We start from the raw sequence: 13,061 nt of genomic DNA on the forward strand, positions 1-13,061 counted from the left end.
AAAAAACCCGTCAGCATCTTTAGCTTTTAATCAAAGCCGTGTTCGTCACATGTTCGACCTCATGCTTCGTGTCAGGCGTTCAAGGCTTGAAGGATCTCTGCTGACGAACCCTGCGCTGACGTGAACGGGTGAACGGTCGCTCTGCGGTGTGTTTTAGTGTCTGTCGATGCATTTGTTTCCTTTTACAGCCTCCAACTTTACTGTTTTGGATGAGTCTCACGGCTCTCATTAACGTGCAGCAGCAGTTTTCTGATGAAGTCATGATCGGCCGGCGCTCAACAGCAGACACGCTGTTCTACCACCTAAACGCCACAGTAAGCGCCCATATGCAGGCTTTTTGAACACGGATAAACGTTAGCTTTAGCTGCCATTCGACGAGTTCGCCTGTCTGTCAACGAGTTACATTCGACGTCACAAGCGCACCAGAAAACAGTAAACAACAGAAGGAAACAATGACGATATATGGAGGCCAAAAATGGTGCTAGAAGGAGTCAATCTTGGTCCTGTTTTCATCAGGTGGCACAAAAACAAATGAAAGATCGTGTCGCTTCGTGTCTGCTGGACTTGAAACAGGAAGCCGTTTGCTAGAACTTTCCCAGAAAAAACTTCAGTGAAATTTGGCAAATTCAGACTTTAACAGCTTGATGATGAGACAGACAGACACGAGGCGTCAAAAAATGAGCGTTTGGAGTCACAGCCGCTCGTTTGTAGTGAGTAAAACATAAATTTAGCATGAAGTTACTCTTTAAATCTGTAATAACTGACATTTTTGGCCACTTGGGGGCAGCAGAAACGAGTTATCAACACAACTGTGACACATCAACATCTTTTAAGACATCTAATCGAACTCGTTATCAAACAGCTGCTTATTTCCACATCCAGCAGTTACATCGCAACATGATCATTAATGCTGAGTCGTGTTTGTGTCAGCTGGTTTTTAGCTCCGTTTTTAGTCTCCTCAACCTCCTGCTGAGTTAAACCAGCTCGTCTCTAACTGTCTGTCTGTCTGCTGCTCAGCAGGTGATGAAATGTGACTTTTTACAGATTTTTCTGCGCAAACGACGGCATGACATTCGCACCTGTTGAGGAGGAAGATGTTGTCCGAGCAGGTCAGAGCCTCCAGCAGGATCTTCTTCTCGGAGACGGCGTTGGACGAGTGAAACTTCATCCAGATGAACTCCCACACGTCCTCGTCCATCAGGCTGACCCCGGTGCAGTACACTATGTCTCTGATGTTGGGAGGAATCCTACAAAGACACAGAGAGAGCGTCATCGGGGATTTGATTTGACGCCTGTGCAGAGACAGAGACAGAGACAGAGACAGACAGTATGACAGTAGAAAAGGAGAGGTAATAAAACTAAAAAGCTGATAAGACACGTCCGCAGGATTAACCAGGACTCTCTCTGGATGCTAAGCCAGACATTCTTATTCCATCAGGGAGCTCCATTAAAACATCCCTTCACTTATCCAGTGGAGTCTGGTCATAAAATGCAGGGACAAAGACACACTTAGAGACACTTTCCCACCGACTGGGACTCCATGAAGTCTCAATAACCCTGATTGGCACTTCTGAATATATTGCGTTGGAATACTTTCAGACTTTGATCAAAGTTTATTGTCTTTTATTGACAATAATCTGAAACTTTTGTGCTTTGCTTACACACTGCTGCGCGTCTTTTAAAACGCTGCATTATAGATTTTAAGCATTTTATGTCATTTATCTTTACCTATATCTTATTTTTCTATGTGGTTTCATGCATTGCCTTTCTTTTTATTTCCATCCTTGTTAGTGGAATTTTTATTCTCCATCTTATTTTGTTCATTTTTCATCTGTTTTTATGTCCATTCTGTCTTTTTATGTGAAGCGCTCACTCGGCGCCTGTGATTTCTTTGTTGTAAACCACTTTGAGCCATGAAAGGTGAAACACAAATAAAGTTTATTATCATTATAAAACTTCGGTCTCAGCTGTGCTTGATGTTTGAAGTCAAAGCCTCATTATAAATCATCCTTAAAACAATGAAAAGTAAACGCAGCAAATCTTCACGTTTGAGAAGCTTGAACCATGACATGTTTATTATAGGTGCCAATTGATTTTTTATTAATCAAAATAATTGTTCTAGCTCCACGTTTTCATATGTTTTTTATACAAAAATCTTTATTTGTCAAGTAACTGTGAACAAAAGCTGAGGCGGAGTTCAATGACGAGTAGATCCACACAGAGAACTCATAGAACTGGAGTTACTACAGGAAACCACTGCTGTCCCAGCTGGTTACTGACCTGAATCATCACAGCAACAAGGTGAACTCCCCTGCACACTGTGTGTGTGTGTGTGTGTGTGTGTGTGTGTGTGCGTGTGTGTGTGTGTGTACTTGACCTAAATTGTCAGTAAACCAAAACTAAAAACTTTCATCACAATACAGTGAACTCAGCTGGCAGCAACCCTGTGAGTGTATGTGTGTGTGTGTGTGTGTGTATGTGTGTGTGTGTGTGTGTGTGTGTGTGCAGGGTGAGTGATGCAGGGACAATTACATCATTCACCGACCTGGGAAATCATTTTAGAGATGCTCCACTTAAGAGCAAGCTTCAAAACACACACACACACACACACACACACACACACACACACACACACACACACACACACACTGGCTAACCTCCACATTCCTGCTGACTGTGGTGTTCAAGTCCTTCTGAGACGACATCTGCCAAACCCTGCGTGCTCGAGTGTGTGTTTAGGAATGAGAGTGTGTTTAAGCGATAACACGACGTCTGCGCTGCTTCCAGGTTATTCATCATGTAAAAGTTCAAGTACGACGGCGTCTGCTTCTGTTACTGTTTTATCACTTTTACTTGTGCAGCCGCTGCTGTTCTTCCTAATAAAAATAACAGTGATAATGTGAGTTTTTCTCTGCAGAATATAAAATGAGGGAACAGAGTCTCTGGAAACCTCCAGATGGCTCTGATCCCATTAACTAACACAGAGTGTGTGTGAGTGTGTGTGTGTTTTAACAGTCTGCAGAGGATGTTTTATGTCCTAAAGCTCTGTCTTTCTCCTGAAATATCTCTGCCTCCCACTCAGCTCTTCCTCTGCATCAAACTCCCGTTCTGACTGTAAACATGTCGCTCCGCCATCTGCTCCGTCCGTCTGTCCGTCTCAATGTCACTCTGCGTTTGGAAAATCGCTCCACCTGAGCGATAAAGCATGTAAAGTGGACGACGGGGCGAGGCGAGCTCGGGCAGGTAATTAAAGATGGAATGCCTCTGAGGCCGCTGCACCTTCCACCGGCGCCGGCTCGGCCTCTGTTAGAGGCAGACGTCCTGTCGCAGGATTCACAGAACGCCATCACACATTTAACGGACAGAAACGTCTTTTTAAGAGGACTCCATGAAGAGCTCGATCAGCCTTTAACAAAGCTGATCGTTTCAGACATTCCTCACATTTGTGCCAAGTCAGAGATTGGAGTGATTTGATTGGCTGCTGACAGTAAATCAACTGGATTCACATCTTAGATCTGTAGAAAACGCAGGTGTTTCACTGACTTTCTGCTTTAAAATACTCGAGCGATGTGGATTTGTGGATTCCTGACCGAGGGATCTCCGGACCACCAGGGTCCACTGAGCGTCGGCAGGCCTGTGGGGGGTCCTCACGGGTCTCACCACGGGCCAGCCGACCTTCTTACCTCCGCACAGCTGGCCAATCACGTCCTGAAGTGTTGGTGAACATCTGATTCCTGACAGCCACAGAAATGGCTGGACCCTCTAATCTGACGCCGGAGGAAGCTTCCAGAACTGTTCAGCCAGCCAACAATGACAACAAAGGCACCGTGCCGTCTCTCTTTTCACTGCAGTTAGTTCAGTCGTTAATCATGAGACGGACTCCACTGCCTCCTGCGTCGTTCTGTCCACGATCAACAAAGCAATGATTCAGCCGACAAAAAGAGGCTCAGCTGGGGAGTTATTGATCGACTCAAACTGTCAGCTCTCCGTTAGTGTCTCTGTTTGGGCCTTTTCAGATCAACAGCATTGTGGATCCGGTCTAATTTAGATTTGGGTCTATGTCAAACTGTCCTTCCTTGGTCCCTGAAGGACCAGCAGGAATAAGCGTGCTGGTTTTGAATTGTGTCAAAAATGCTGAAGTGAGCTGTGCACTCACTGAAATAGGCTCCTGCTGCAGATGACTCATGGCTTGTATTGACGCCATCACTCGCTACGGACGCAGGAAGTCGTGCAGCCTGTGTGTAACAGGGTGGAGGTCTGGGTGGAGGAGGGCGCGTAGCTGACGTTCATGCAGGAGACCTGTGTTTGCATCCTGACTAACGTTCACCTGTTTATCTCTCTACTGTCACGCTCTGTGAGGCTGTACTGAGGCACAGTGGTGCTGCGAGCTAAATGCTAACATTAGCATGCTCGCAGGTATAATGCTTATCAAGTTCATCATCTTACTTTAGCAGAATGCTAATATTTTGCTAGTCAGCTCCACACTGACAGTGCAGCCGAGGCCGATGGGAATGTTTTGCTGGTATTTAAATCACCACCACCATGACTGCGTGTCCAGATTTCATGACATTCAGCTCAGCTTTGTGCTTAACGAGCTGCACGCTCCTAAACTGGTGTTTAATCAAATGACGGCACAGCAAACCAGGACCTGGAGAGTATTTCAGCACAGAGATACTGATGACTCTGCAGAGCGAGGAATGAACGGGGGGCTAACGGGGGCCCGGCGGTCCATTGTCGCTCCAGGACCCCCTACCAGGTTAATCCATCAGTGGCTGCAGACACACATTTTAAAACTGAGCTTTTTGATCCATTCAGACGCTTCATTTACAACACAGCCCCAGTGGGAGATGATTAATACTCCGGGAGGATAGAGGTGCTAAACTATTAGCTGTGCTCTTCACTAATTACGCTCATTGTTCTGGGTGGGATTTTCGCCAGAGTCGCAGCGCAGCAGGTGGCTCCAAACACCCTTTTCAGGCAGGAGACGCAGGTGTGACGCAGGTCTGCTGAGGCTCAAAGGCTTGTTTCACTCTTCTCACAGTTAATGCAGTGAAAATTACACGAGTGCTAAATAAAGTTCAGCTTCATGTGTCTTTCAGGTCTCTCCTCACGAGACGTGAGGCAGCGTTGGGATAAAAAGCAGATCTGTAATTAATACTCTGGCACAGGGAGGAAAACCACATACATGTGCGCTCCAGATGGGATTATATCACTGAATGGAGCATGAAATATTAAAAAATCACCCCTGGAGAGATTAATCCTGCGTGAATGTGGACTTATCCGGCACTTTTCTACCGCTGAAAGTGGAGCGTTTCCAAAATGCTTCTCAAATTTTGAAAAGGCCACGTTTGTGTTGTGTCGACAGAGTCGCAGGAGAGGAAATAAAGGTCGTGACTCCAGGAATTCACATTAACATGAATCGACACCCCGACCCGCCGCTCCTCCAACAATCCCTCCACAAACCTGCCGGATGAAGGGATGAAGCAGTGTTTTTTAATTTAAGCACGCCTCTCATCGTCAGCTCCCTGCTGTCCTTTACAGAACACCAGCATCTGTTTCTATTTAATTTGCTGTTTGAAATCTAATTTTGCAGATCTCGTTAAGGGCCCGCTGAGCCGGCAGCGAATGGAAGAGGCAGAGAAGAAACGCAGAATAAAAGAAATGGATCACGATGTTCTTCTACCTTTCGTAGGTACAGAGGCGTCACATCCACACGTGGAGCACGATGGGTCCACGGTTTGTTCCAGCTCTTATTTATTCTTGTCCTGAAACTTCACTGAGGCTGACATGGTCACACGGCGACTCCGGCTTCAGTCACAGCTGCTGCTACACCTGCTGCTCACCTGTCACCTGCGTTTCTTTCTCTTCTTCATACAGGTGTAAAGAAATTGAATGCAATTGGATGCATGAAGATGGGGGGCGGGAGCAGGACAATATGAAGCGATGAAGGTTGGGGTCGTAGCATCGGCGAGAACTTCAATCTCCTCTGACCCCTGCAGACTGTGCGCTGACGTTAGCTGTAAGCTAGCTAGCAACAGGTGCACCGGCCGCGTCTCAGACTCAGACTGAACTCTGAGGAAAGATTTATCCCAGAGCCACCCGGACAGGGCTTTCAGCTTCACTCCAGTAATCGCGGTCAGTGGTGAAGACTCACAGGTGATCAGCATCCTTCCCACCAGCAGTAGGAGAGCGACGCTAACCAGGGCACCCGGGGATCTTCCCCCAGAAACCTGCTAATTTCAGAGGCTGTTTTCCTGCATTCTGGTTAATTTATGGAGTAATTTTGTTGCTGAAATGTGGAGTCGGGAGGACGCGGGGGGAGGGGGCCGTGAAAAATGGGACTCTGAGGAGAATCTGGAGGCGAGCAGCTTCGTCTACACAGAGAAGAAGTGTGTGAAGAAAGCAAACGAGGGAGAAAAACACATTGTTCAAAGACGGCGGATCCCGCAGGATAACGCTGTCCAGACAACAAACAAACCCACTTTAATAAAGCTGGAAACCAGCAGAGGAGCAGAGGAGAGAGTTCACAGCTGAACTGCTGTTTGGATTTATCATATTCTTCTTATTGATTATGTCAGAGCTGCTTTCACACATATGTACCATAAGACCAGAGAGGCCATTCATCTCCTGACAAGCTGCTGTGTGATGAACGAGAGCTGCGATGAAGCTGAATCCATGATGACGGTTTGATTTCAGATGTGTGGTACTCACCTCAGGAGCCGTTCATTAGTCTGACTCCTCTGAACGGATTAAACGCTGCATCATTCATGAACGTTTCAATCTGTCACAGGTGTGAAACCAAAGAGCGAAGCGAGGCTGAACTCACACAGAGGTGTGTTTAGATGGAGGAGCAGTGTGTGTGTTCACCTCTGAAAGCCACACACAAAAAATGATAATTGTATTTTCATGAAAGGCTTCGAGGCTTCCTCTTATTTAAAGAGGCAGAAATGTGAAATGATGCTACGAGACTTCAGTAATGAGGTACGAGTAGAGTCAAAAACCAGATCCAGTAGAGTCAAAAACCAGATCCTGGGAATCATGAGACCTGATGATGGAGTGGACGTTTCTCCCTCTGGCTCCGATGGTCTGCCGCTGCTCCGTCTCGTGTGTCCGCGCCCTCTTTTCACGCCGCGATGTTATCAGTTACGAATTAAAGTTTCACCGCGTGAGAAAATAGACGTGAGAGCGTGTGAAACTATCAGCTGTGCAGTCTCACGGTCAATGTGGGAGAGCTGGCCGGCCTGCAGCAGCTGCCCAGAGGTTAAATGAAGCCTGTCAGCTGTGCAGAGTGTGTGGTGTCGACAGTGTGTGTGTGTGTGTGTGTGTGTGTGTGTGTGTGTTCCTACCTGTTCTTGTTGCTGGAGATCCAGTCAGAGATGTAGGCGACGGCCTGACGGTGGCACTGCTTGTTCCCGAAGCTACAGGCTAACATGATGAGCTCCCTCTGCAACTCCCTGAGGAGAGACAGAGAAGAAGAAAACATTGTCTCTGACCTTTTGTCCACCATGAGACACTTTAAAACTTGTCCTGTTTGGAGCAGGACGCCGGTTTTAACGCTGTGCACGAGTGCAGAGGCAGGCTAGCTTAGCACAGACTGCAAACTGCTAGCCTAGCACCAAACACCTCCCGCTTTCTGGTATTAGTCTGACAGTATTAATAGGAGTGTGGGACAGTGTGTGTGTGTGTGTGTGTGTGTGTGTGTGTGTGTGTGTGTGTGTGTGTTGCTTACTCAGTCTGGTAGGACGCCTGCAGGACGTTGCCCTCGTTGCTGGGGCCGTTTGTTGGCCAACCCATCTGATGGTACCGTGACGCAACCTGCTTCAGCACATAGTCCTGTTCTCACACACACACGCACACACACACACACACACACACACACACACACACAGTCAAGCGTTAATTAACAGACAGCAGCTGTCGGTGCTGAAGGGACTGACTGATTGATTGACTGCAGGGCTGATTGAGATGGTGATTGATTAACTGGGTGTTTACACTGAACAGGCTGTATTCGTCTGTGCGGTCCAGCAGCTTGTCCAGCTGGTAGAGCGCTCGGCTGGCGGAGTGCCACGGCAGGAAGGACGTCTCCTCCGGCAGATAGCCAATCAGCTGCAAGGGGACACCTTGTGGGAGGTACCCAGCCCTGAGAGAGAGGGCAGACAGAAAGGACGGTCAAATGAGCACAGATAATGCTAAGTGCTAAATGCTAAACATGTCATGAGGTCAGTAAAGGCTTCAGCAGAAAAAGAACTGAGATTGGCACATCCCAGCCACCGTACACCTTTCCAGTGACGCGTCCAGTGTGTGTTAGAGATGAACTGACATTGTCTCATTGTCTTTCCTCTGTTTATGTACACTTTTTCACGCCTTTTTTAAACTTTTTAAAGCGTGCCAAAGACTGCATAACTAAAACACATTTTTGACCCATTTGGCATTCCGTACAGATCTTTTATGACGGCTCTTTCTGGACTTTTTCAGTGCTGAATCCAGGACACACGGAGGTGAATTCAGGTACACAAATTCAATTTGAAGCCAGATCCTGAAGTACATTTGCTCTTTAGCCCTCAGTCTGTGTGTGTGTGTGTGTGTGTGTGTGTGTGTGTGTGTGTGAGTATACTACAGTTCGAACACATTAAGAAAATGAACTTGGCCTCTAAATGCCATCGGGGCTATTTAGCTGCCCGGGTTACAGCCACCGCCTCATGAATATTAACGAGCTTCTTTTGTGCATTCATTAACATTCATGATGTTTTGGGGGGGTGGGGGGGTGGGGGCATTCACCTGCTTCCTGTGTCGACCTTCAGCCACACCCACAGCTCATGAATATTAATGAGGCGCGCGGTGGAGGGCAGAAAGTGAACTTACAGAGGTGACGTTAGTTTTATTGGTTTTATTCTGATTATTGATCGATGCGAGGAGCGACCGATGAGGAGGCACAGCAGAGACCCGAGGCCCGCCCTGACCTTTACCGACGAGCTGTCAATCAAAGTGAGTAGCAGACGCACGGCGGGGGTGGAGGAGGTTAACGCTCTCGTACTGAAATGGTATTTTGGACAGTTTTTTAATTTCCAGACGCAGACAGACAGGCTGAGGGAGACAGACCTCCACAGGAAGTTAATCTGTTTAAGATAAGACTGTAAGTCTGCGAGCAGCCGAGGAAACTGAATCCAGACCTTCGTATTTCCATAATCTGCCTCATATCCAACTCAACCAACCTCCGCACACTCATCTCCATTCCCATCATGCACCTGGCCTCTGAGACATTACCATAATCCATCCAGCTTTCAGAGACTTCCCGTTTGCACCGCGAGTGATGCGACTAAACATGGAGGCAGAGGGAGAGATAAAGGTGACCATGGCAACCGCATCCAGCCTTCATCCTGTTCATTTGTCCGTCAGTGTTTTCCATTTTTTGACTTGCAGACATTCACAGCAGCGCGTTCCTTCCTGTGAAGGACGTTTTATTTATTTCTGTCCTCGCTTATTTTCAGTGTTAAGAAGCACAGAGATCTGACGCACCGCAGATGAACAATGTTCCCATTGACTTCCATCTCCTCCACCGAAAGGCAACCGCACCTTTAAACCAGCCTTTTTATTTACAAACAGAGCTCAAACAAGCGCTTATTTAAACGCATAAATGATCAATAAATGCTTTAAATCAGCTCCTGAAAACCATCAAACAAAAAAAACACTGGAACCAGAACTTTTGAAAACGAGACAAAAAATACTAAAAATACAGAAAGTTCAACCCTGAAACATCTGAAATCTGTGAAATGTGAACTGAAGTCACTAAACATGAAGCTACAGCTAGCAGCCGGTTAGCTTAGCTTAGCTTAGCATTAAGACTGGAAGCAGCTCGTCTGGCTCTGTCCAAAGTCCTAAATTACAGTGTAAAAATGACAATTTGTCATTTTACTGTAAAACAAAATCCACACAGAATCCAAACATGACTGAAACAGACGGAGGACGAGGTCTCTGCAGGTCCACCTGGGTCCTGACAGACCTGGTCTGAGACCTTCTAACCATGTGAACCAAGCTCAGATTCAACCGTCACTCTGCATCACAGCTGCTGGTCTCAGGTCTGTGTGTCACTCAGTCTACCTGTCGTCATCATCATCATCATCATCATCATCATCATCTTCACAGCTGGAGGATGTGATCTATGTTGTACTCTGTGCTGCTGCTGATTTTGACCACAGCTGCTTGTTAGTGTGTGGAGCATCGTGCCGGTGGCGGCGGCGGCGTCCTGCGACTCATTTTCAATTCATGGATGCAGTGGGCCGGTGGAGGCCTCTCCAGGAGGAACCTTTGTGGTGTAGATGGCCTGTCCTGCAGCACCAACCTCTGGAGCAGCTCCACACCTCCAGTCCCTGCTCGGGTGGAGCTGCAGAGGACGCCGGCGGGGCGTCACACTGAGTCAGGTGCTTCTGTTCAGTGAGACGCAGGAGAGTGAAGAAATGATAGATTTTCAATTTTCTCTTTCATTTACAGTCTGCGTGTGTGTGTGCGTGTGTGTGTGTCTTTATGTGTGCGTGTGTGTACGTGTCTCTCTCCCAGTCTTAACGAGCTCATTAACTCGTTAACTTCGTTAAGGGCCAGTTAATTGTTTGTCCATTAGCCATTAGCAAGGCTCAGTGGAGAGCTAACGAGGGACTGCTGTGGTCACACACACGCACACACTACACACACACAAACGCACACACTACACACACACAGAATGAGAGGCGACATTCATCACTGTTGAAGCGCACACTTGCAGAGACACAGCCATTTATTACGGCTAAACTAGCTTCACACACACACACACACACACACACACACACACACACACACACACACACACACACACACACACACACACACACACACACACACACACACACACACACACAGCTCCCCGGTCAATAGAACTGTAAGCAGAACAGAATCAGTGTTACTCACATTAAATCAGAGATTAAAGATCTGTGGACTGTGATCAATGATCGGCAATCAGAGGAAAACGCTGAAACAACATGTGTGTGTTCATCACGCTCGTCACGCAGCAGCTTTTCTCTCATCCAGGAGCCCTCTGAACTGATCGAACAGCTGATCTCAGTCTGTTATCGGACTCTGACGAACGACGAGCGACCGCTGACGGCTGATTGGTCCCGGGCGGGGACTGCTGAGATTCAGGAACGCTGCAACGTCGACAACAAGTCAGACGGTCAACAGACGCCAGCCGTCAAATACTGCGGCTGTGCTCAGGTTTACTGCACAAAGGAGGTATTATCAGCTCCATGTGCATCGAGTACTTCAAGTAAAAGTACTCAGGCTGCAGTAAAGTGTTCCTGTCAGTGTTTTTCAGCTGTTTGTGGATTCATATTCCTGCTGCCACTCAGCACGACTTCACATCCTGTTGGCTGCTTTAATGCATCATATTCTATAAGACCATCATGTGTTTGCAGCGTCCTGTGAGAACCACGTATCTCCAAAAAGCAGCTTTGTGACGATGCATTTTCAGCTGATCCCAGAGGTTTTTTTAATGAGTTTATTGAGCTGAAGAAGGAGGAGAATTTTCTCCAGACATAAAGGAAGAATTCATCCTTCAGTTCAGCACAAACATTTGGAGATACGTGTTTGTCACTGGACAGAAAGTGTAAAACAGCATAGAATGTAATTTCTCAATGAAGTACAAGTACCTCAAAACTGGACTGAACTACAACACTCCTGCTGGACTTCTCCTCTGTCACGTCTTCCCTCTGTCATGTCCTCTCATGTCAGGAGACATCAGGCCCAACATGACAAACACGAAGGTTTCTCTGCATCTGGAACTGTTCCTTTAAATCACCCACAATCCTCCTGTGTGTTCTGAAAGCGTTGGCTCACCTGAGCTACGAGAACAATCCACTCACTGAAATCTACTCGCATCCATTCCTGCAGACAGTTTTACTCATCCGGCGGCAGAAAGTACTCAATAAAAACTCTTGAAAGTGAAGTTTGTAATTTGGGTGAACTCACGAGTACGAGGACAACAAAGCCCCCAAAGACAGCCGCATCAGGCCAGAGCCCGTGAGGACGCTCGGTGTTACCATGGCGACAGATGCAGGCTGAGCGTCGTCTGCTGTCAGAGTGAATATTTGAGCATCTGTACGTGTGTTTCTGTGCAGATGAAGCCTCCCGCTGAGCTCCTCGCTCATCAACGCGCTCGAACAGGACTCAGCCGGTCTCTCTGCCGCCGCTGCTGCTCATCGGGCGCGACGGCAGACAGATGGCTGAGAGGGAGACGGGCAGGAGAGAGGAGCAGAGGGAGGCCTGGATTGAGCTGTGGGCTTGGTGTCAGACTACATTTCCGTTGCGGAGCTCAAAAAGCTTCGGGCTGAAAACATCACGATGAGAAACGACACGCTCCCGCTCGGCGGCCTCGCCGATCGCTCATTCATCACAGAGTTTCCGTCAGGCTCGGGATGGTTTTGAATTTCGCTTCACGCCGCTCTGACGTCGGTCGTCTAATCTGAATGCAGCGGCGTGGACGGTCATCTCGCACAGCCAGATGTGATTCTGTCACTTTGGGAGCCGCGGTGTAATCCAGGCAGCTCTGGGAGCAGCGCCTTGCCTTGAAGGGAAACTCTGCTGTTTGTCAACTCGGTCACGTTCGCACACTTTGTCCATCGTCGCGGCTTCTTTAGCTTGTGTGCATGCTGAAGAAGTACTGCAGGAGTAAATGCAACAACAGGATTTGTGTCTGCGAGCCTCCAAACTGCAAAAATATAATGAAAAGCACACTCTGCCACTTCCACTGATCTAAATGTCGAAGTTCTGGACACTAAAAGTCTCATAAGGTGTCAGAACGTGGACGGATTGGCTGTTTTTAGTCTCCAGGCGAGTCTCACAGGCAGTCCAAAGGTTGACTGACACATTTAGGACCAATGTTTTGATCCAGACGACCACGACGGCACACGGGCATCAGGACGCCGCTCACATTCATGTCAGACGAACTGTAATTCTGTTTCTCAAGACTTTAAACACCTCCAGGAAGTCCAGATCCAGAGGAGCTGGACTCGGACTAAATTTCCCTTTCACAACTC

General features: G+C 47.6%; 1 protein-coding gene across 1 annotated transcript in view; it reads right to left on the reverse strand.

The window, feature by feature from the left end:
- The window catches only part of LOC139350280 (thyrotropin-releasing hormone-degrading ectoenzyme-like), a 127,003-nt gene that overhangs the window by 7,157 nt on the left and 106,785 nt on the right, over nucleotides 1-13,061 (reverse strand). Inside the window, exons 14-17 of the mRNA XM_070991504.1 lie at nucleotides 7,993-8,140; nucleotides 7,730-7,833; nucleotides 7,347-7,454; nucleotides 1,080-1,247 (exon numbers count right to left, since the gene is read on the reverse strand). Of these exons, the coding sequence (XP_070847605.1) occupies nucleotides 1,080-1,247; nucleotides 7,347-7,454; nucleotides 7,730-7,833; nucleotides 7,993-8,140 (528 nt within the window). The remainder of the gene's footprint in view (nucleotides 1-1,079; nucleotides 1,248-7,346; nucleotides 7,455-7,729; nucleotides 7,834-7,992; nucleotides 8,141-13,061) is intronic.

This window comes from Chaetodon trifascialis, chromosome 22 (genome assembly GCF_039877785.1).
Source record: "Chaetodon trifascialis isolate fChaTrf1 chromosome 22, fChaTrf1.hap1, whole genome shotgun sequence".
NCBI lineage: Eukaryota > Metazoa > Chordata > Actinopteri > Chaetodontiformes > Chaetodontidae > Chaetodon > Chaetodon trifascialis.